General features: G+C 39.6%; 3 protein-coding genes across 20 annotated transcripts in view; 1 reads left to right on the top strand and 2 right to left on the bottom strand.

The window, feature by feature from the left end:
• Window positions 1-18,291, bottom strand: part of Cnbd2 (cyclic nucleotide binding domain containing 2) — a 60,970-nt gene extending 42,679 nt beyond the window's left edge. For 3 of the 12 annotated variants that reach the window (XM_078051707.1, XM_078051706.1, XM_078051715.1), the window contains exons 1-5: window positions 18,122-18,290; window positions 16,336-16,389; window positions 5,570-5,707; window positions 2,775-2,828; window positions 1,159-1,322 (exon numbers count right to left, since the gene is read on the bottom strand). In XM_078051707.1, coding sequence (XP_077907833.1) covers window positions 1,159-1,322; window positions 2,775-2,828; window positions 5,570-5,689 — 338 coding nt within the window. In that variant the 5' untranslated portion in view covers window positions 5,690-5,707; window positions 16,336-16,389; window positions 18,122-18,290. Of the gene's footprint in view, window positions 1-1,158; window positions 1,323-1,928; window positions 2,077-2,439; window positions 2,581-2,774; window positions 2,829-5,569; window positions 5,708-7,928; window positions 7,995-16,335; window positions 16,390-18,121 lie in introns of those variants that run through there. The other 9 variants (XM_005329933.5, XM_078051709.1, XM_078051714.1 and 6 more) reach the window with 8 other exon arrangements.
• Window positions 18,292-18,569: 278 nt separating this feature from the next.
• Scand1 (SCAN domain containing 1) lies at window positions 18,570-19,197 on the top strand. Its single transcript, XM_040275989.2, has one exon. The coding sequence runs from the start codon at window positions 18,570-18,572 to the stop codon at window positions 19,095-19,097; it is 528 nt and encodes a 175-aa protein (XP_040131923.1). The 3' UTR covers window positions 19,098-19,197.
• A 1,042-nt stretch (window positions 19,198-20,239) lies between these two features.
• The window catches only part of Phf20 (PHD finger protein 20), a 126,324-nt gene continuing 123,323 nt past the window's right edge, over window positions 20,240-23,240 (bottom strand). For all 7 annotated transcript variants that reach the window (XM_040275986.2, XM_005329880.5, XM_021729561.3 and 4 more), the window contains one exon: window positions 20,240-22,761. In XM_040275986.2, the coding sequence (XP_040131920.1) occupies window positions 22,619-22,761 (143 nt within the window). In that variant the 3' untranslated portion in view covers window positions 20,240-22,618. The remainder of the gene's footprint in view (window positions 22,762-23,240) is intronic.

Here is a 23,240-nt window from a genome sequence, read left to right as displayed (position 1 = left end):
GGCCCATGCATGTAATTCCAGCAGTTTGTGAGGTTGAGATAGGAGGATCACAAGTTCAAGGCCTTCCTTAGCAAGTTAGCTAGATGCTTAGCAACTTAGTGACACACTGTCTCAAAATAAAAAATAAAAAGGACTAGGGATGTGGCTTAGTGGTAAAGCAAGTCTCGGTTCAATTTCCAGTACCAAAAAAAAAAAGAACGAAAGAAAGAAAAAGAAGGAAATTCACAGACCCTATTCTAAGACCTACCTGGATATACAGCATAATCATCTGTGTTCCATTCTGGCTTTCAAAGCCTGGATTTTGAGTTTTAGCTCTGCTTCTTATTATCTAGTACAAATTCTGGTTTAAATTTGCTTTTGTCCCCTTTGAAATTCATGTTGAAGCTTAATTCCAATGTGGAGTAATAGTAGGATTAAGTTATGATGGTTAGATGTAAGGCCTTTGGATGGTGATTAAGATTAGATAAGATTGGGATAGAGGTATAGCTCAGTAGTAGAGAATGCACTTAGTATGTACAAGACTCAGATTTGATCTCCAGCACAGGGGGAAAAAGATTAGATAAAGTCATACAGATGGAGTCAACATGACAGAATATTGGTAGATTTATGAGAGAGCCGGGATATTTTATATCTACCAATATTCTGTCATGTTGACTCCATCTGTACGACTTTATCTAATATTTTCTCCCAGTCTCTCACCATATGATTCCTTGGGAGTTTGCCAAAGAGAAGGTCATCATCACTAGATGTGGCCCCTTGAATTTAGATCAGACTATGACCCCTCCCTTTTTAGATCACTACCCAGTCTGTAGTATTTTTATTAGCAACATAAAATGGACTAAGACACTGGGTGTCTAGGATAAGTCTTTTCCCTCACTGACCTCAGTTTCCTCATCTGACTAATGAAGGAAATGGACTTTCAGAGGTTCTTCCTAAAGCCTCTTCAGATTCAATGGCTCATTAAATCTAAGATTCAGTAAGTGAATAAAATAAGCTGTGCTGTCACCATAACAGTAAACACCCAGGAAAACTGACAGACTTCATTGCTGATACTCTTCAGAGGGGTGGGTAGACCCTCCCACACCTTCTCAGTCAGGCTCTTCCTGCCCAGTCCAGTCCCACCCAAGCCCAGGGGCCAGAGGTATGCCCCTCTCTGACCTTTCAAAGCGCATGACCTTGGCCAAGAGCAGTTGTAGGGACTCTGTGTAGTTCCGGTAGCTATCCACAACCTGTAGGACATTGCAGAGAGCCTGGATCTCCTGTTCTGTCCTCCAGGAAGGCTTCTTCTGCGTGATCTGAATGGCCCTTGAAGGGAAGTGACCCTAAGGAGAGAGGCCCAGAGTGACAGAGGACAAGCAGTTTCTCCCCACATTCCTGCTTGTATGCTTTCCTGTATCCCCATACAATAATGGCTGACATATACTGAATGCTTAGGGTTTGCCAGACATTGGGACAAGCATCTTACACACTCATCTCACTGCATCCCCATTCAGTCCAAGAATCATTATGCTCATTTGAAAAATGAAAATACTCAGGCAGAATTATGAGCAGATCTGCCACATGCCAAAGTTCAAAACTCCCAGGCAATTTGGGCTCCTCAGACTCCAGGGACCCTGTAGCATCCTTTCAGCACAAGCACATTGGTAATCAGAAAACTTTGCTCATGTCTTAGTCAAGATGTTCTCAATACTGGAACTAATCACACATGACTCACTAGATTGCCACCTATAAGCCTTGCCTATAACAATGGATTTTTCCCTGTGTGCCCTCTTCTATCCATCAACTGCTTTGCCCAGAAGTGCCCTCAGCTCTAGAGTTCTGTGGCTCTCAGACAGGACCCCACATAAAACTTGGGTAATCTTCAATGCCCAATGTCAGACACTGGCTGATCTTGAAATCTAAAGAAATACAGAATTTGGAAGACTTACCTGATTATGCTTCATTCATGAGAGGACATAAGAAATAAGATTATGTCCAGGAGAAGCAGGCAATAGAAACCATACTTTGGCTCCAAAAGGGTGAGGGGAAGAACAAGGATGGGCACAGGTGTTTCTAGTACCAATTTTAAGGTTCTGTTTTTTCCTCTTTCCCTGAGAGAAAAATCAACATGGCTACTCTAAGACCAGGGTCAAGTAGGCTGCATTAATGAGAACTTCAAATCTTCCTATGTAGTTTCCTTGAAATTTAAACTGGAATTTTAATTTTAATTTAACATCTAAGATTTGGTGGGTAGAAGTAAGGAAGATAATAATGATGCCTGAAATTTACAGAATAAGTCACACAGTGTAAAGCCTCACACAGATATAAAGCCATTCCCTCATCAGAATGAAAAACTTAAAGGGCATCCAACACCCATATGGGGGCAGGTGTGCCAGACATCTCTCAGAGTGCTCATCACAGAACCAGAATTCTCACTCAGGTCAAGAATTTTTCCATCACCTGGCTTCCTTCTCTTTTGTCTGGGTCTCTCACATCCTATTTTGCTTTCTTCTGTTTTCCCATGAGTCCAAACCCAGAAACTCTGCTATTCAGTGACAACTGGTTCCACTCAGTTATTCAGTGACAACAGGTTCAGAGGTGCTCACAGTCTTAGAATGCCAGGGCTGGACAATGTCACTAAAATCATCTATAGATGAGGAAAGTAAAGTGGCTCAGAGGTGACATAATGGATAAATGGCAGAGTCTGGACCAAAACCAGCTCTCTTGATACCTAGTGCTTCTTTGACTATAATACAAACAGAACATCCCCCCCACTATATTACAGGTGTGCATACCTCCTCAGCAACAAAGTCCTCGGTATCAAATATAATTCGGCCTTGCTTCTTTTTCTGAAAGAAATGAGGCAGGGAGAGAAAGGAGAGTCAGTAAGACTACTCCTGGAATTCTGTATCTGAGATCCTTCTGTGTACCTGAATCACTACGGTGGGCAGGAAGCAATAAGAAATGCCCTACCAGCTGGCCCTTCTATGTAAAAAGCCTCAACTCAACATACACCCATAATCTCAACAACTCAGGAGATTTAGGCAGAAAGACTGCAAATTTGAGGCCAGCCTCAGCGATATAAAAAGACCCTGTCTCAAAAAATAAAAAGGACTGGGGATGTAGCTCAGTGGTTAAGAGTGCCCCTGGATTCAATCCCCAGTACCAAAAAAAAAAAAAAAAAAAAAAAAAAAAAAAGCCCTAACTCAGCACTACACTGTTTTCCAGCCACAGCCATCAACATTATTGTGAAGGCAGAGAAAGGAAGAAAGGGTACAGAGAAAATAGATGATTAACAGAGAAAAGGAAGAAGGAAAAGAAGAAAACAAACAAGAAAATACATATAGAAAAGGAGCAGGGATAAAAAGGAACAAATGAAGCAAGCTTTGTAAAATGTGTACAGTGAGCCAAGCATGATACACCTTTTTTACCTTACTCTGTTTAGTCATTAGGACAAAGCCCTATTTTGGGCTTGAGGTGAGTGAAGGAACTTTTTAAAGGACCTCACAGCAAATAAGTGGGTCAGGTGGATCTGAACCCAAGGCTTTTCCTGGAGCATGGCCAGGAGAAGGGGTAACATATCTCAGGGATGAGCTAATCCAACCCTACCTTCTGACAGATGATAGAGGATGTGGAGAGTAGAGAAAAATAGAAAGCGGGGAAGGAAAAAAATCAAGGCCCTGACCATCATTCTGGGTCAAACCAGGAAGCTCATTCTCCTAGAGGTATATCTCATACTATTCCCTACATCCCGCTGAGATCCCTGCATACTCCTCACCCTACCACAATTTAGCATTTTTGTATCCATGCAATGCTTCTCAGGGAGGCCACTGAAAGAAGTGGTGATGCTCTAAAATATTGATTTACTTTTAACTGAAAACCAGCCTCTGGCTGTCTACCTTACTTTGTGCTCTGGTCCCTAGCTCTCCGCCTGACCCCTGGTAGACTGCCCTTGCAAAGCTTCTGCTCAGCCCAAAGTCACTCCATGTGGCAATGTGGTTAGGTTTAGCTTCATGCTAAGCCTAAATCTGGGTCTTTAGCTTCCAACTTAAGCATGCAGCAGCCTGCATCTCCTGGGGAGTCCCCGATCTCCAGGGCTCATTGCTTCACCACAGCACGCCACCCTGAAAATCAGTTTGTCCTTCCTGGGAGCAAATGTGAGTCTCTCAGATTATATTTCTATTCCATCTCTTCCCTAATGGCCCAAATCATGTGGCTATAGATTTCTTTGGCTTGTCCAGCATATCTAAAAATAGATAAACCTGAATATATTTTGAAAGGGCATATCTTCCTTCTCCAACTGGCTCATAAGCTCTACACCCTACTATCTATCTATCTATCTATCTATCTATCTATCTATCTATCTATCTATCCATTTCCTGCCCCCCAACCCCAGTACTAGGGATTGAAGGCACTCTACCAGTAAGCTACATTCCCAGTCTTTTTTTATTTTGAAACAGGCTCTTGCTAAGTTGTTCAGGCTGGCCTCGAACATATGATCCTCCTGCCTCAGCCTCCCAAGCTGCTGGGATTACAGGCATATGCCACTGGGCTGGCTTTCCTGCTGTATCTTAACTTAGCTACCACACACATCAGTTAGATCACCTGCTGACCCCTTAGAAACCAACGGAAGGCTACCTTCCTACTCCCCCCATTACCATCCTCATTCTCTTCTTTAGCCACTATCTTTCAGAAATCACTGTGGGAAATTTCTTGGACAAGATGTGAGGGGTGGAGAGGAGTTCTGGGTCTAATCACTCTTGGCACAAGAAGAAAATGGGCAGGGCTTTTCCATGTATTAGCTGGGGAAATGCTAAAGCCTGGGAACACACCAATGGGAATACAGTAATGACATGACATATCTTCAGGGAACCAGGTCAAGTTAACAGAATGGTGACCAAATTTTCACCATTTATGAGCCAAAAAGACCCCTGATCTACTACTGGGATAAAATACTTTTAAGTGGGAACTTCTAGAAAGTCTAAAAGCAGGGTCCACCACAATGAACATGGCCCTGAAAATGTTCCCTTTTGGGACGATAGGAAAGGAAGTAAAGATGGTATATAATCTGTGGTATTCAGAAAACCCTGGCTCTGTTGTGGCTCCTAGATTCTTTTTGGCTCCTATGATCATGTTTGGAATCAGACCATGTCTTCCTCATTTCTATGTTTCTTTCTATATGCAAAGATGGGTATTAGTAGAACACTGTTAATATACCTATGGAAAAGGAAGGACGAATTCCTTGGTAAGTTTGGAAGGAGAATCTTGGTGTGATCATTTCCTTTTTCTTTCTTCTGAATTCACATTCTGCTAAACACATTGCACTGGAAACCTGCCTCATTCAGCATTGCCTGCCACAAGGCATGAAAGGCTAATTCTGAGGGTATTAGGTAACTCTCTTGCTTGATGATAGAAGTCCCACCTTCTCCAATATAAGTCTGTCATTAATAATAAAAACTGATTGCTGGATCTCATATCTGCTTTGTCCTTTGTCTTTTCTCTCAGCTGATTCTGAGCATGGGCTGGGAAATGGGGTGCTATATATTAGACCTCCTTAAATCCTAACAATCCTACTAAGCCAGATGCTTACATCCCAGAAGGAGAAGAGAGGATGCTTTCTGTGAGGGACCTCAATGATTTGATATTCTCGGAATCCCTTGAGTCCTTGGCGGAACATTTTACACACTCGGATCATCATTATGATGTCCATGGTAAGTTGGTACAGCCCCTGTAGAAACAAAGCGAACAAGATCAATGGAGATCATCTGTTAACAACAGTCAAAAGAAGGCTGGATGGCACTGAACAAGATGAAATTTAACAGGATTAAATGCTATGATGTGCTGAAGAAATGGTTGCCTGTTGAAATTATGTTGGTAGCTTGAAACTAGCCACAGTGAGAGTATTAATGCCACAGAAATTGGCAAAAACTATTACAAATAAGGGCATTCTTCACTCTAGAAATCAGCATTATAAACACTCACTAACATACTACTACCTAAATGTGAAGTCTTTCACTTTTATCCAGAAAATAAAGGGCACAAGTAACTGCAGACAGCATGGGGTGGGGGGGTGACACAAAAAAGCCAACATGGCAAAATGTTGATTTGAGAGTTCTAATATATAATCATTACACATTTTTTTCAAGTTTTACATTTAAAAATTTTCATTTAAAAATGCAAAAATTAAATTAAAAACTTGTTTACTAACTTCTATTAATAAGCACATCATAAACAAAGTGAAAAGACAAACTGCAGATTGAAAGAATATATTTACCCTACATATAACTGAAAGGTTAACTACGTAGAATTTTTTAAAATACACAATCATACAAAAAATATAAATAATCCAATAACAAATGAGCAAAAGGGGCTGGGGATGTGGCTCAAGTGGTAGCGCGCTCGCCTGGCATGCTTGCGGCCCGGGTTCGATCCTCAGCACCACATACCAACAAAGATGTTGTGTCCACCGAGAACTAAAAAATAAATATTAAAAATTCTCTCCCTTTCTCTCTCTCCTCTCTCACTCTCTCTTTAAAAAAAAAACAAATGAGCAAAAACTATGAATGAGTAATTCAAAGGAAAATTCTAATCAACTATAAATTATGAAAAGATTTTTAACATCACTAGAAATAAAGGAAATGTAAATAATATAATAAGATACTATTTTACACATATTGCAAAAATGGGAAACATGGTATGACAATGTTGTAGAGCAATGTGGCAACATTTTATAAGGTTGAGGATATGTGTAATTTACCATCAAGAAATTATACACTTTATATATATACTTAGAGAAACTCACATGCGCACAAGGAGAGAGCCAGGAGAATACTCATGGCAGCACTGTTTGTTAAGTGAATGGCCGAAAATAAGTTAAATGTCCATCAGTAGAGGAAGGGACTGACATATTAAGGGACAGTCACAGGATTGAACATAACACTAGACTGTGTGTATCAATGTAAATAAAGCTGAAATCACTTTGAATGGGGGGGAGTGAACTATGATGTCATTTAAGGTGTCTTTTTAAAAAAAAGACGGGGCTGGGGATGTGGCTCAAGCGGTAGCGCGCTCGCCTGGCATGCGTGAGGCCCGGGTTCCATCCTCAACACCTCATACAAACAAAGATGTTGTGTCCACCGAAAACTGAAAAATAAATATTAAAATAAATAAATAAATAAAAAAGTGTCCTATGTACACTATATGTTTTTTATGGATATATACATATACAATAACAAAAATGTAAACAGGAATGATAACACCAAACTCAGGAAAGTGATTACCAGTGAAGAGAAATAGAAGGGCTTTTCCTGCAACTGTAGTATTCTATCTCATTAAAAAACTAGATATCTAAAGGAAATATGGGGAAAGGTAATTTATTAATGCGATTTATTAATAAATAAATGTTTATTTATTTATTAAATAAATAATGAGTATAATTTATTGAGTATAATTTAGTAATGTCAGGCATTATTAGAATATGTATTAACTCACTTAATCCTCAACAGTAAATTTATACAATAGGTCCTAATATTATCAGTGCCCTTTTATAGAGGAGAAAACAAAGGCACAGCAAACGAAGGAACTTGCCATGACTAATAGATAATGGAGTTCTAAACCCAAGTCCACAGCTTACTCTATTATTTTACCTTGCTACCCTGGTCTTATTCTCTCTGCCTCTAAAGACTGGGTACAGAACAGGACTCTAAGACTCAGAGTGTGGCCTGGTGGCTTGCCCAGTGTCCAGAAGGTAGGAGGCTATAGGACAGTGGTCAGAATTTAGTCCTTCTGAGCTCCTTCTGGAACACCTTCCTTTGTGCCACGCTGTGACTCTAAAAGGTACAGGTGGCCACCACTCATCCAAGGTCCCTCCTACCTGCCTGTTCCCCAAAATGCCTGTTTGTTTAATCTCCCTCTCAGGAATTCCCTCAAGAACCCTTGATCCTCCTTACCAGTTCCTCCTTCAGGAGTTGCCAGTAATGAGACACCTTACGTCTCCTCATGGTTCTTGAGTTGGCAAATGATACAATGCATTCAAGGATAATATGACTAATCTTCCCCCAAGGATCCAATTACACTAGAAACAAACAACTTCCCTCAGTGGCATGGAAAGAGTTTCTTCCTCTCCTTATACCCTGCCACAACAGCTGGAAGCCTCATTCTCAGAATCTACTGATGTCATAATGAGATTCTGGAAGGAGGAGGGGACAATGGAAAGGCACTGAATCTGTGAATCTTTTATTATAAAATACTCATGTCAATTAATCCTCACAAATACCACAAGGTAGTGAGTGAGCTTAATCCCAACTTCATGCTCAAGAACACTAGGGTTCAAAGTGGCTAAATGACTGCAAAAGTCTTGGAGCCATCTTAAAGAAAAGCAGGTTTCTGGGCTAGAGGTAGAAACATCCACTTTAGCCTTGGGATCACTCTGAGACTAAGAACTTGCTAGACCCTGAAGAATGGGTGCATGGTATTGTCCCTGAAGTCTTGTTAAATCAGGATAATCTGGCCAACTCAGCAAAATGGAAGCCCTCAACTTAATGAGGCATCAAATGTTGAAGGAGACAGGAGCGGTGGCTCATGCCTGTAATTTTGGTGGCTAAGGATACTGAGGCAGGAGGATTGAAAGTTCAAAGTCAGCCTCATCAATTTAGCAAGGCCCAAAGCAGTTCAGCATGACCCTATCCCAAAATAAAAATTTATTTAAAGGGGGGTGTGGCTCAGTAGTTAAGCACCTCTGGGTCAATCCCTGGTATCAAAAAAATAAATAGAGGCTAGGATTGTGGCTCAGTGGTACAGCACTCACCTAGCATGTGCAGAGCCCTGGGTTCAATCCTCATCACCACATATAAATAAAGAAAGAAAATAAGGATATTGTACCCAACTACAACTAAAAAATAAATGTTTAAAAAATAAAAAAATGAACAAACAAAAAATGTTGAAGGGCCTTGGTGATAGAAATGACTCTAGGGTTCTTCTAAAAATAAAGACGACGAGGGAAAAGTATTTTTTTTCTTCTAGATTAAAGATGGCAATTGATTACAGAACCTCAGTTTGATTTTGCAATAGGATCCTCAGTGGAAAACTGATTTCAAATATCACCAGATCTGCCATTCCTATTTAGCTGGTTTATCTGCTACTCACACCCTGGCCAACCAAGGGAGAAACAGAAGGATACGTAATGCAGTGAAGACAACTGGAAGAAAGACCCAGGTTCTGGGGGTGTTGCTCCATGGTATACCAATTGCCTAGCATGCATCTAAAGAAGAGTTATAGTAGGCCTATACATTCACTATATATTCACACAAACAAGTGCATGTAAAACTGAGGGCTTAGAAAAATAAGGTCTGTGGATTGTACCTGTGTCAATTTCCTAGTTTTGATATTATACTATAGTCATGAAAGATATTATTTTGGAGGCAAACTGGGTGAAGAATACCAGAGACCTCTCTGTAGTATTTTCACACCTAAGATTCTGTAATAATTTTATCAAAAGGAATTATAACAAAAAAAATAGCACCAAATCTATGTATACATATTACAAAAAATTGTGGGAGGGGTAGGCAGGGAATAAGAAAAAGAAATGACAGATGAAAGACATCAATAAAAAGATGAAAATTAACATGAAATAGATGATAATCATTAACAAAAAAGAACTTAAAGGGCTCAGGACATTTTAGAATGAGATCAAAGCAAGGACACGGTATTACAAAGAATAGGGCTGGAGTTGTGGCTCAGCGGTAGAATGCTTGCCTAGCAAGTGTGAGGCCCTGGGCTCAATCCTCAGCACCACGTAAAAATACATAAACAAAATAAAGGTATTGTGTACAACTAAAAAAAATAAATATTTTAAAAAATATTATAAAGAATAAAAATTTTTAAAAATGGAGGAGATGGCACTGGCAGAGTTTGGGAAACAAGTATTTTAAAAAACAAAGCATCTGTACACATGGAAAAATGACAATTCATACCCTATTTGAATCAAATATATGATATGTCAAGATCATTGTATTGTCTTGAACAACTAATAAAAAAAAAAATTTTTTTTAAAAAAACAAAGCATCTCAGAAGTCAAGATCATTTCAGAACCATCAAAAAGGATGCTGCTGGTCTGGTTGAAAACAGAAGACAGGATTGAAAGAGCAAGTAAAGGAGTTGGAAAGCTTAAAAAAGAGCCAAGAGGGACTGCAATTGTGGCTCAGTGGTAGAACACTTGTCTGTATGTGCTAGGCACTGGGTTTGAGCCTCAACACCACATAAAAATAAATAAAATAAAAGTATTATGTTCATCTACAATTAAAAAATATTTTAAAAAAAAGAGCCAAGAAATAATATAGCTAACAAGTACAGGAGAGAGATGACATAAAAATATGGATTCTTAGCCAGGCATGGTGATGCCTGTAATCCCAGCAGCTTGGGAGGCAAGGCAGGAGGACCACAAGTTCAAAGTCAGCCTCAGCAACTTAGTGAGGCCCTAAGCAACTCATCAAGACCCTGTCTCTACATAAAATATTTAAAAGAACTGGGATGTGGTTCAGTAGTTAAGCACCCCTGAGTTCAATCCCTGGTACAAAAAAAAAAAGAATATGGATTCTTTGATTCTTTAACTTTCACAGCTCTAAGTCTTAAGATATCATCCAAAACTGCTACACCAAGAAACAGATGTATACACATATTTAAAAGTATAAAAGAAACTGGGCATGGTGAAGCATGCCTAAATCCCAGCAGCTCGGGAGGCTGAGGCAGGAGGATGGCAAGTTCAAGGCTAGCCTCAGCAATTTAGAGAGACCTAGTCTTAAAAGCTTGGGATGTGACTCAGTGGATAAACTCCCCTGGAGTTCAATCCCTGGTACCAAAACAAACAAAAGGAAAAAAAAAAATATATATATATATATGGAACTAACAATAATAATGGAGATTGTGTGGAAAGAAGCAAAGTATAACAATTACCCTTATTTGATTTTTGAATTTTGTACTATAATCTTTTTTTTTTTTAGTTGTCAACCTTTATTTTATTTATTTATGTATATGTGGTGCTGAGAATCAAACTTAGTACTCACACATGCCAGGCAAGTGCTCTACTACTGAGCTACAGCCCAGCATATTATATGCAAATTTAAGGAATAAAAAATGGGAACCAGGGGCTGGGGTTGTGGCTCAGTGGTAGCGTGCTCACCTAGCACACGTGAGGCTCTGGGTTTGGTCCTCAGCACCACATAAAAATAAAATAAAGGTATTGTGTCCACCTACAACTAAAAAATAAATATTTCTTAAAAAAGGGAACTGGACTGGAATTGTTGTTGCTCAGTGGTAGAGTGCTTGCCTGGCATGAGTGATGCCCTGGGACCCATCCTCAGTACTTCATGCATACAAACAAAAAATCAACCAAATAAATAAATAAATAGATAGAAGGTCCATTGACAACCAAACAAAGTTCAATTAAAAAAAAAAAAAAGGAACCAGAGATTTGCAACAGAGCAGAAACTGGTGAAAAGAAAACAAAGGAAAAGTATCTAAGCCCTTACATTTACACTGGTTTACTGTTGAGAGCCACCCCCAAAGGGGCCCCACCAAACTTCCAGCTGCCAGCTGATTGGCTCCTATGCAGTGATGCTCATTGGGCAGTTTCCCTGCCCTTTCAGACAACTGAGCAGCTCACTGGGGGACTCTTTTGGCTCCGCCCACACAACCCAGCCAATCAGCCTCAAGAGCAGGAGGAGTTGGGGGTTGAGAGGCTCGCTGGAATCCGGTGGTGGCAGTTAGGCTCTGAGGGAATTCCTGAAGAGCTGTGTAGTGCAGTGTGTGTGTGTGTGTGTGTGTGTGTATGTGTTCTGTTCATTTCTGCTTGACAAGTGGCTCATGAATTGTGCCCAGCCAGACTGCGGCAGTTTACCTAGCATAGGAATTATTAATAACTGCATTAATTATAAAGATAGTCTAGCTAGATTGTTAGCTCCAGTTCATCAAAACATCTTTACCCCACGATCAAACATATTTGATAAAATAAATTATCAAAATGAAATCAGCAATAAAAACCAGGACAAGCTTCTTAAACTTAAAAAAAAAAAAGAACAGAACATACTGGGGTCTTTATGTCTGAACCATATTTTCCCTTCCCCATGATCCCCACTGGCCCCCTGGAATGAGGTATTTTTATGTGGTATATATAAATGAAATCATAGTATTACTAATTTCGTATTACCTGTTGAAAATCTGAATTTCTTGTCCGTTGGTAACATACCTTAAAATTTTATACTGAATATCTCACATTAAAAAAAAATAATGCAAAGTAATGACTCTTGGCAAGGATATAGAAAAACAAGAAACTTCCCATATTGATGACGAGAATGTAAAATGGTGGTTCCTCAGAAGATTAAATATAGAATTACTATATGTAATTGGTAATTCCACCTCTGGAGATACACCCAAATTAACTGAAAAACAGGGTCTCAAACAAATAGCTATACAACAATATTCAAGGCAGTATTATCCATAACAGGGAAATATCAAAGTGACCACAACAGGTGAATGAATAAATAAAATGGAAACACTATTTTTTTTTATTTTGGACTAATTATTCATATTTTGACATCTTTTTTTTTCAAAGCTTGCTCAACATTTTTTAAAATATTTTCTTTAAGGGCTGGGAATGTGGCTCAGCGGTAGCGCGCTTGCCTGGCATGCGTGCGGCCCGGGTTCGATCCTCAGCACCACATACCAACAAAGATGTTGTGTCCACCGAGAACTAAAAAATAAATATTAAAAAATTAAAAAATAAAAAAAAATAAAAATAAAATAAAATAAAATATTTTCTTTAGTTATAGATGGACACAATACCTTTTTTTTTTTAATTTTTATGTAGCGCTGAGGATCAAACCCAGTGCTTCACACATGCAAGGCAAGCGTTCTACCCCTGAGCTACAACTGCAGCACCATATTGTGATATCTTGACACTGCAATCTGCAAAATTCAGAAGAATACATTATTTATATATATATATATATATATAAATTTTAGCCTTAAAAATGAATAAAATTCTGGGGGGTAGGGTTGTGGCTCAGTGGTAGAGCACTTGCTTTGCATGTGTGTGGCTCTGGGTTCGATCCTTAGAACCACATAAAAATAAAATAAAGGTATTTAAAAAAATGAATAAAATTCTGATAATGATTCAAAATGGATGAACCTTGTAAATATTATGCTAAGTGAAATAAGCCAGATACAAAAGAGCAAATATATTATTCCACTTACATAAGGAACAAAGAATATCAAATTCAAAATATCAGAAAGTAGAACAGTGGTTACCGGGGAATAATAGGAGGGGGAAATGGAGTAGTACTCTTTAATGGGCATAGATTTTCAGTTTGGGATTATGAAAAAAAATTCTGGCCGGGCATAGTGGTGCATGCCTGTAATACCAGCAGCTCAAGAGGCTGAGGCAGGAGGATCATGAGTTCAAAGCCAACCTCAGTAACAGTGAGGCACTAAGCAACTCAGTGAAATAAAATATAAAATAGGACTGGGGATGTAGCTCAATGGCCAAGTGCCCCTGAGTTCAATCCCCAGTACCAAAAAAAGAAAAGAAAAAGTTGGAGATGGATGGTCATAAGGTTGTACTATAAAGTGAATGTACTTTATGCCAGTGAACTGCATATTTAAGAATGGTTAGAATAGAGCTGGGCACAGCTGTACATGCCTGTAATCCCAGAAATTTGGGAAGCTGAGGCAGGAGAATTGCAAGTGCCATGCCAGGAGTGGCAATGTAACTTAGCAAGAACATGTCTCAAAATAAAACATAAAAAGATCTGAGAATATAGCTCAATAATTCTGAGTTCAATCCCCAGTACTGGAGGGGGAAAAAAGTTAAAATGATAATTTTGAATGTTATGTATATTTTACAATTTTTTTAAAAAACTGAATTAGGATAAGTTAAAAGAAAATTCTCACCAATAAGATATCACAACAATAAAAATGTAGAAAGAACAAACATTTTGCCAAAGAATACACAGTGATGGCAGATAAGCATATGTGCTTATTATCATTAAGTTATTGAGAAAATTCAAATTAAAGCCACAATGAGATACCACTAACCATCTATAGAATGGCTTTCAAAAACATGACAATATCAATGCCAAAGAGGAAACAGAACAGCTCTTATTCATCGATGGACCCTGGTTCTAGCCTAACTAGTACTTGCACTCTCTGAACTTTATTTTGTTCATTCGTAAGGATCTATGAATAAAATACAACTCTAAAAATGTGGCAATATATAGCAAAAAAAATACAGTTCTCTTTCAGGACTACAGTTTAAGGGAACATGGATATGCATTACTCATCAAACTCGTGCTATTAGAACCTCTGTTTTCAAAATCAGAAACCAAATAAATTTGATAGCAATAATATTTGTAATCCAAGATACAGAAAGATCTTCAAATACTAGATGACTGTCATATTATCTTAATTATGAAAAAGTAAGAAATAACCTAAATAGTCAGCAATAAAGCAGTATTCTTTATCCAGAGTTGGTCTCTTATAACACATCACCCCTTCCCTGTTTCAACTCCTTTCATGGCTTCCTATTAGATCTAGAGTCAACCAGCTAAATTCCAATCCTAAAACACTGGCTGAACCTGGGAAAGTTAACTAATATTTTTAGACCTTAATTTCTCGTCAATAAATAAAGTATCACATAGAGATGCTTAAGAATGGCTAATAAATGCAATGCCTATGAATTTCAAAATTTTACTTGAGCATTTTTGGTGCTGAGGATTGAACCCAAAGCCTGTGTATGCTAAGCATACTGTACCTCTGAGCTCGTCAGTTTTTAAAAATATCACACATAAAAAAAAAAAACTTATACATTCAAGTAAGTGTTATCTCTTAATAACTATTGCCATTTTTAAAATTTACTAAATGAATACTCTCTGCCAGAGCCTGTACTAGTTCCTTTATTCACTGACTATGCAGAGCTATCTTGTTTAGTTGTAATCACCTGCAGGCACCACATATAAATACAACAATGAATAAAATAATAAATAATAAAATAATAAAATAATTCACGGCAGCTTTATTTGTAATATCTCTAAATTGGAAATAATCCAACTGTCCTCCAACAGGTGAATGGCTAAAAAAACCTTGATATATCCATACCATGGATTACTACTCAGCAATAAAAGAATATATTATTGTTGCATTCAACAACCTGGATGATTCTTTCAGAGAATTTTTCTGGATGACAAAATTATACAGATGGAGAAGAGACTAGTGATTGTCTGTGGTTAGGAATGAGGGGAAGGGAGAAAACCAAGTACAATTATAAAGAGATAGCATGAATGATCTTTGTGGTGATCAAATAGTTCTAATACTGATTGTGGTTAATAGTCGCATGAATATTTGATAAAATTACACAGAACACAGATCTATATTCATAAACATATATACACATACACAAACAAGTACTTGCAAAACTGAGCAATCATAATAATAAGGTCTACTGTACTCTAATTATATAAGATGTTACTATAAGGGAAAACTGGGTGAGTAGTACAAGAGACCACTCTGTGCTTTATTTTTGCTACTTTCTATAAATCTATAATTACTTCAAAATAAAAGATTTTTATAAAAATATTCAGGCTTCTTTTACACAACTCCCAGCACCAGTGTATCATCAAGACACTAAAGTCTCTTTCAGAATCTAAGAATCATGTTAGAACTCTTCCTTCCAGAGATGGTCTGCAATCCATGTTGTTGTCCTCTTTTTTTTTTTTAAATATTTTTTAGTTGTAGATGAACACAATACCCTTATTTTATTTATTTATATGTATGCTGAGAATTGAATCCAGTGCCTTACATGTGCTATGCAAGCACTCTACCACTGTGCTACAACCCCAGCCCATGTCCTCTTTTCTTTTTATTTATTTATTTTGGTTGAACACAATACCTTTATTTTATTTATTTATTTTTATGGTGCTGAGGATCAAACCCAGGGCCCCATAAGTGCTAAGCGAGTGCTCTACCACCGAGCTACAATCCCAGCCCATCCTCTTTTCTTTTTAAATCAATAGTTACTAAGGGTTTACTGGATGTCTGGCCTTGTATCAGAAGCTAAGTTATATAAGATCAGTTACTTATGAAACCTTCTGAAGTGAGCTCTCAATCTAATGATAATAAAAAGAATATAATAGGGCTGGGGTTGTAGCTCTGTGGTAGAGTGCTTAGCATGTGTGAGGCACTGGGTTCGATTCTCAGCACCACATACTAATAAATAAGTAAAATAAAGGTCCATCAACAACTGAAAAAGAGGATATGAAAAAAGCATTGGAACAGAAGTAAAAAAATTACTGTTTTGAATTTACTTACTAGACATTTGATTTTGTACCAATTCTTCACCTTTTGGCATGCTGATTTCTTAATCTGCAAAACGGAATAGAACATATATAAATATGTTGGGTTTTTTGCCTGTTTGGTTTTTTTTGATACAAATGATTGACCCCAGGGGCACTCAACTACTGAGATACATCCCCAGCCCTTTTTTTTATATTTTAGAGACAGGGTCTTGCTGAGTTAATTAAGGCCTCACTAAGTTGCTGAGGCTTTGAACTTGAGATCCTCCTGCCTCAGCCTCCCAAGCTGCTGGGATTAGGCACCCACCTATAAATATGTATTTTAAATTTAACCTAGGGCTTCTGGGTAAATTCTAGGGTATAAGTAAATTACTTGAAATTATGTGAAGAGGCACATAACTGTATCTCTGTCCTAGGAAAAGGTATTATGTGTGTATATATATATATATATATATATATATATATATATATATATATAATTCTGAGCAACCTATAAAGGTTTAAGACAACTGAACTGGATTTTTCAATTTAATTTCTAACAGTCTTGTATTCTAACAGTCCATTTTCTAATAGATCTCTAAGATCCCTCTTCTATCTCTAATATTCCATGATTCCAATAAGGATGGAAGAAATGGACTAGAGATGTGACATTTCATGATTCATTCCATGATTCATGATCCCAAATACCATAAAATTTCACTCTCTTTTCCAATGGGACAGGTTTAAATTTTAAATATGTAACTCTATGACCTTTATGACTTACCCTCCCACCAACCTTCCAACCTCATCTCACCCCTTCTCTAGGTCCTAACCACTCCATCTAGCTTGTAGTTTGCACAAAATTTTGCTCCCGTTCACTATACCCCTTTGTATACAGTGGTCAGCTCTTCTACTTTATCAAAAAGAAAAAAAAAAAAGGTAGAAATCTCTCAAGATTTAATGGCAGCAGCTAAATACCATGAAAGATCTATTGTGATGACTTTCAAGGATTTGAAATCTAATCCACTGGATTTACTTCTACCCATGCAAGGGAGACATCCTACAGGAAGGGCAAGTTTGGCATAAGGGCCACTGTGTGTTGATCATTGTTAAATATGCCCATTCATCCTCCACAGAGCTCAAAGGCACAGCAAGGGTCATATGGGGTAGGCGTCCCTTTGGGGACCTCGGTTTCTCTTTCTGTGAAATGTAGATACAAAACCGGTTTATGAATCATCTGTCAAACAGAACATAATAACATTTATGGAAGGGCTGTCAACGCTACACACTATTACCTGCATCTTTTAAATTCACGCCGTATTTCTTATTTCGCAAATAAGAAATAATAAGCAATTACCTAATGAAAACAGCAGCAAACTTTTATATTTATATATGTGTGTTTTATATATATATATATAAAATTCAATTATATATAATTCAATTATATATGTATATATAATACCAATGGATCTTTATTTTTATTTATTTATATGCGGTGCTGAGAACCAAACCCAGTGTCTCACACATGCTAGGCAAGCGCTCTACCACTGAGCCCCAGCCCCTGCACAGCAAACATTTTTAAAGCTCTATCTTTCCAAGGGCTTTATTTAATTCTCCCAACAATTCTGAGGTAGGTACCATCACTGCCAGGGGCCGTCAGGAAAAGAACTCTTGCAAAGGAAATTCCAAGCCAGCCTGACTTGAACACTTCAGCCCAGAGCAGATCAACAACATTATACTGTAAGTCACATTTGTAATTTAAATTTTCCTAGGAGAGCGAGTGTATTAGTTTTTCGGCCGAGACACCGGAACTTGAAGTCTACCTCTTCTCTTCTGGACTCCCCCTTCGGCGCCTTTTACGGCGCGCATTCCAACTCTTGCTTCGACACCGAGGGAGGTCAGGGGGTGCTACCACCTAGCCAGATTCCCTGCATGCTGGGATTCGACGGCCGCAATACGTTCTCAGTGACCTCCTGACGTGACTGCACAACGCTAGGGGGCGTTGCTTGCGGAAGCCAGGGTTCGGCTTCCGGGTGCTCTCGCGCTGACCTGATCATAGAGAAGCTAGAGGAGACTCCCACTTCCGGTCGCTCCAGCTGCTTTGCCGGTGCAGGTAAGCTCGGCGAGCTTCGGTGGGTCTCGAGTCCGCCTCTAGCAAGGGTGGTGCGGGCTCCGCTCTTAGCGAGAAACATCTCCCTCACCCCAACCTCACGCAGACGCAGTGCTGAGCCCACAGTTGCCGGACAAAGAGTGACGCCGGGAGCCGAAGTCATGGCGGCGACCGAGCCGAGTTTAGCAGCCACCGGGAACCCAGCAGCTGCGCCGCCCGAGCTGCAAGAGGGAACCGACCCTGAGCCCAACTCTGCGGGATCCTGGATTTCAGAGTCGTCTCCGCCTGCCCCTGAGCCCGCCAGCGCCAACGCCGCGATCCCTGAAGTGAATCCTGTGGCCCCCGCGGCGGCCTTCGCGGCCCCCGAGCTGCCTCTGGGGCCCGCACCCCCGGGTTCTGCACCTCAAGCCGAAGCTGCCCCGCACTTTCCTACAGGTCCGAGTGGCTCCCGGCCCGGCCCCGAGACGTTCCGCCAGCGTTTCCGGCAATTCCGCTACCAGGACGCGGCTGGCCCCCGGGAGGCGTTCCGGCAGCTGCGGGAGCTCTCTCGCCAGTGGCTGCGGCCCGACATCCGCACAAAGGAGCAGATGGTGGAGATGCTGGTGCAGGAGCAGCTACTGGCCATTCTACCTGAGGCAGCGCGGGCCCGGCGGCTCCGACGCCGCGCGGACGTGCGCATCACCGGCTGAACGGCGAGGCTGAGCACTTTCTTAGACTGGGGCCATGATGCGTAGGGGGTCGGAGCCTGGCACCCCACCCCATGTTAATGAAAAACGAGTTTTGACAGCTCCTGTGGCCTTAGTGTGTCTATTTTGTTCGTCCTTCATTGGGTTTATTTCACTTGAGTTTATTTCCTACCTCCTTTCTGCTATTAGAGAAAGGAAGCTGGAAGCCCACGAGAATAAAGCCTTTGCTGTTCCCTGGGCTTTCGTTGCCTATTGTGAGATCCTTAAATGTTGGCTAGACCTGGACCATTCCTCCATCTGTGAAGTTTTTCTTCTGGACTCCCAAGAACCCTCTTGGGTTTCCTTTGTCTAGTGGAAGGCTGTTTGATGAAGATTTCAGCAGTTCCATTCCTCCTCTGCCTCTTAATGGCTAGAACCTGAGTTTTGTTTCCTACCTGAAAAGATAGGGATACTTCATGGCTGTGGGATTCTGAAGGCAAAATAGCTGAATCTATTAAATGCTCACTTCAATGGCTACCTCTGTACCTATACAGCTACCAACTTGCTCCACCTGCATTTTGAGCATAAGTTTCCCAAGTTATTTGGCTATTTTCATGTCAAATGTTTTATTTACTGCTTGCCCTTACAGAGAGACTAGGTCTGTTTTGTGAGCCAGGGTTTATGCCATTGGACTTGCTTATTAAAACTGCTTGACTTCCTTGTCAAAATTTAGGCCCCTAATCCCAGCAACTCAGGAGAGGTTGAGGCAGGAAGATGGCAAGTTCAAAGTCAACCTCAGGAACTTAATGAGATCTTGTATAAAAATAAGCATTTGTATATTCTTGGGCTTTCTTGGCAGAGTCTGGGTTTGCCTCCTGCAAAACATAGATGTGTTTAAAAGATAAAAGCAGGCTTCCTTCAAAAGGTAATGGTTACAAGCAGGGCACGGCCTGTAATCCTAGTAACTTGGGAGCCTGGGGAGAAAGGATCACAAATTCAGGGCCAGACATGGCAACTTAGACCCTCAGCAAGGTAGAGAATCTGTCTCAAAAAAGCTGGGGATGTAGCTCAGTGGTAAAGCACCCTTGGGTTCAATCCCCAGTACTGCAAAGAAAAAAAAAAGTTTCAGAAGATTAAATAATACATATTAAAAAGTAATTCAGTAATATGTGACTGAAACAGCAACAAGAACCTGTTTTATTTTTTTCCAAATACAGATACAGAAGTTTGCATGTTTTTGCAAATATTGCTTCAAAGCAACATTTCTATATACAGCGCCTTCTGTTCTACTAGCGCGTAAACATAGATATGTATCCACAGTGCAATGTTGGCTCATTGAGAATCCACCTTGTATAAAGTCATCAATTAAGCAAAATGATTAGTCAAACCAGAACTGTTTTTGTCAAGGCAGTTTTTTATAGGTGGATAGCTTTTCTCAATAGACAAAATTTAGGTAGTGCACATATTTCTAAATGGTAATCAGCAATGTTTGCAAATAACAGTTTCCAGTGCTCCAACTTGGGGTTAATTCACCTTGACCCAGGAATTGGGAATGGAGCCCCTCAACATGGCTTTAAATTAGGGAAGCACACTGAGGTTATCAGAACATTGGGGAGTCTTCCCTGCTTCCCTAAGAACAAAAGTCACAATGAGTGAAACGGGATTATTTTATAAAACCTAAATGATAAGTCCAGTAATGGCCACTTGACAAAATTAGGATAATTCAGTTTCAGCTTCCATCTTTGAACAAGACATTAAATTGACTCTTAAAAATTACAGCTTCCCCAATTGTGATACTCAAATGTAGTTTCAGAAAAATAAGTAATAATACAACAATCGATATAGCCCCACAGTTATGGCTATAGAAAATCATCCTGCTTCTTCCCTTTTCAGATAAACATTACACAAATCTTAAAATGCAGCTGTCTGATAAATAATCCAGAACACAGACGCCACACACTGAGCCATTTCTTCCCACACCAGAAACACCAATGCAGTGTGAAACAGCCTCTTGTAGAGGAATTGTGTCAGCTTCCTTACAGATGTTACAGCCAGCCACATGGATCAGTTACACAGGTCAACTTGTCCTATAATTTATTTTATATCAAATGATGGATAAATCACTAGACAGGGCATTCCTTAAAACATCTTAGGTCCAGAGGCCTGAATTTACAAAGACAATGACCTGTGTCTTAAAGCCCAACCATTCCAACAATTGCTGGAGATACTGTCATTGCTATTGAGATATTGGCTTATACGTTTACATAGTAAATATTTGCAGCATATAACATTACAGATTCATAAACCCATAATTGTGTTAATGGACAGCTGTGCTTTGATTTTTATCTTTAGTGATAAGAAAATCAGTGAATCAGGTCATTCCTCAAAGCAAGGAATGTTTTAACTTTGCTCGATAAAAACAAAACAAAATACAGCAATTACATGTGGAACTGTAACCTGCAAAAGTAACACAAATATTGTTTCAAAAGGTACAAATAGATGAAACTTGGACCTTAAGCAGCATAATCACCTTGATCTCACAGAGTAATATAAACAGGAAATTTAAAGTGTTAAAGTATATTAACAATTCTGAAAATGCCAACTATTGAACATACCTTTCAGGGAAGGAGAAAAGTGGCACATAGAGAATCTGAAGTTTGTTGACCACAATACAAAATAAAGTAATTCCCCAAACCATATTCTTTGTAACAAATCTTTACAGTGGAAGAGTTTGACATTTTGGGAAACTTTTTTTTAAACCTTAAATAGAACTAGGAAGCTGTCTTAATATTAAGAAGTGGATAGAAAATGCTGTCCTCTGGGTTCTAGACCCTGCCTGCTTCAGTTTGGAATTCCTCCTAGATTCTTTTACATCAAGATTCTAGTTCCTTCAGCTGTATGGCCTCTATGAAAAGCCAAAACCCAGCCAACTCTGGGGTGAAACATATAAAACTTGTCCCTGGTACCATAAAGTCATGCAAGAGATGTGGTGAGAAAAGTGAAGAGTCCTAAGGAGAAAGCAGGGCATTTGAGGCCTCTGCTCCTTCCCAACTTCCGCAGCATAGTCAAGTCCCAACATTCCCATGAAGCTGGAAAATGAAAATGATACCTGCTGCCTAAACATGCCAGGCAGAAATCAAAAGGTTTGGCATGTGCCCCAACCTGACAGAAAAGTCAATTAAATAAACTGTAAATTGAATCTACAACTGTTTCCAACAAACTTTTTTGGCTCTCATTCCATTTATCATCAGTGGCACGATTTCAAGTGAAGTTTGTGCAAAAAGACTCTCTTCATTCAATGATGTGCACAGAAGGGAATCCCAAGAGTCTATTTGCTACCTTCTTGGTAGGCTTCCAGATCAGAGTGCCCTGCCCTCCAGCAGCCAAAATGGCCTCTTTGTCCAATGTCTTCACACTCCTGGCCAGATCCCTGAAGTTAGTCGGTGTCACGTGCATTCAGCATGCTAGATTTATTTATTTAAATATGCGAAGCTCCTCCTGCAGGTGCCCCGGATTGTGTCCCCATTAGTCTTGGTTGCCCAATTTCATGTTGAGCAGCAGAGGGCGATCTGCTGCACCTTGCCCAGGTCTGTCAGCAGTTGTTTGATGCAATGCTTGAGCTGTGGAAGCCTGGCCAGCGGCTCTGGGGGCTCCAATTCCCCAGTGTAGTCTAGCCAGCTCTCCAGCACTGTTGGCAGAAGAGAGAGATGAAACCCAGTGAGCCCCCAACACTTGACTTTCAAGAACCTCAGCAAGAGTTTTAGCTCCTTATCTCAGGAGGACAGGGAAGAGGGCCATTTCAGCCAATGTTGCTTCAACACCTGTCCCACAAAGCATTACTCCTGGGACAGAGCTCAAGTGCTTTACAGCAGCATAGTCCAAAAGAACTCTTTGACAATGAAAGTGATCTATGTTTCTACTATCCAAAACAGTAGTCACTAGCTATTGTTTTGTTGCTACTAAGCACTTGAAATGAGGCTGGTACAACTGAAAAGATGAATTTTAAATTTTATTCAATTTTAACTAAATGGCCACACATTGCTACTGGCTATTGTGTTAGTGCAGAGTATAGGTGGCTTTAAAGGACCCACTTTTCCTAGTATCACTGCCCACTCTTTCTAAAGTTTTCCAGTGTTGTAAATATCCTGGTATTTTAGCCTCCTGTCA

The sequence above is a fragment of the Ictidomys tridecemlineatus genome, chromosome 5 (assembly GCF_052094955.1).
Source record: "Ictidomys tridecemlineatus isolate mIctTri1 chromosome 5, mIctTri1.hap1, whole genome shotgun sequence".
NCBI lineage: Eukaryota > Metazoa > Chordata > Mammalia > Rodentia > Sciuridae > Ictidomys > Ictidomys tridecemlineatus.
This window is presented reverse-complemented; position numbering and strand designations above follow the sequence as displayed.

Excerpts from the sequence above, each read along its gene's own strand:
- Scand1 (XM_040275989.2), top strand. The coding sequence starts at position 18,570 with ATGGCGGCGACCGAGCCGAGTTTAGCAGCCACCGGGAACCCAGCAGCT.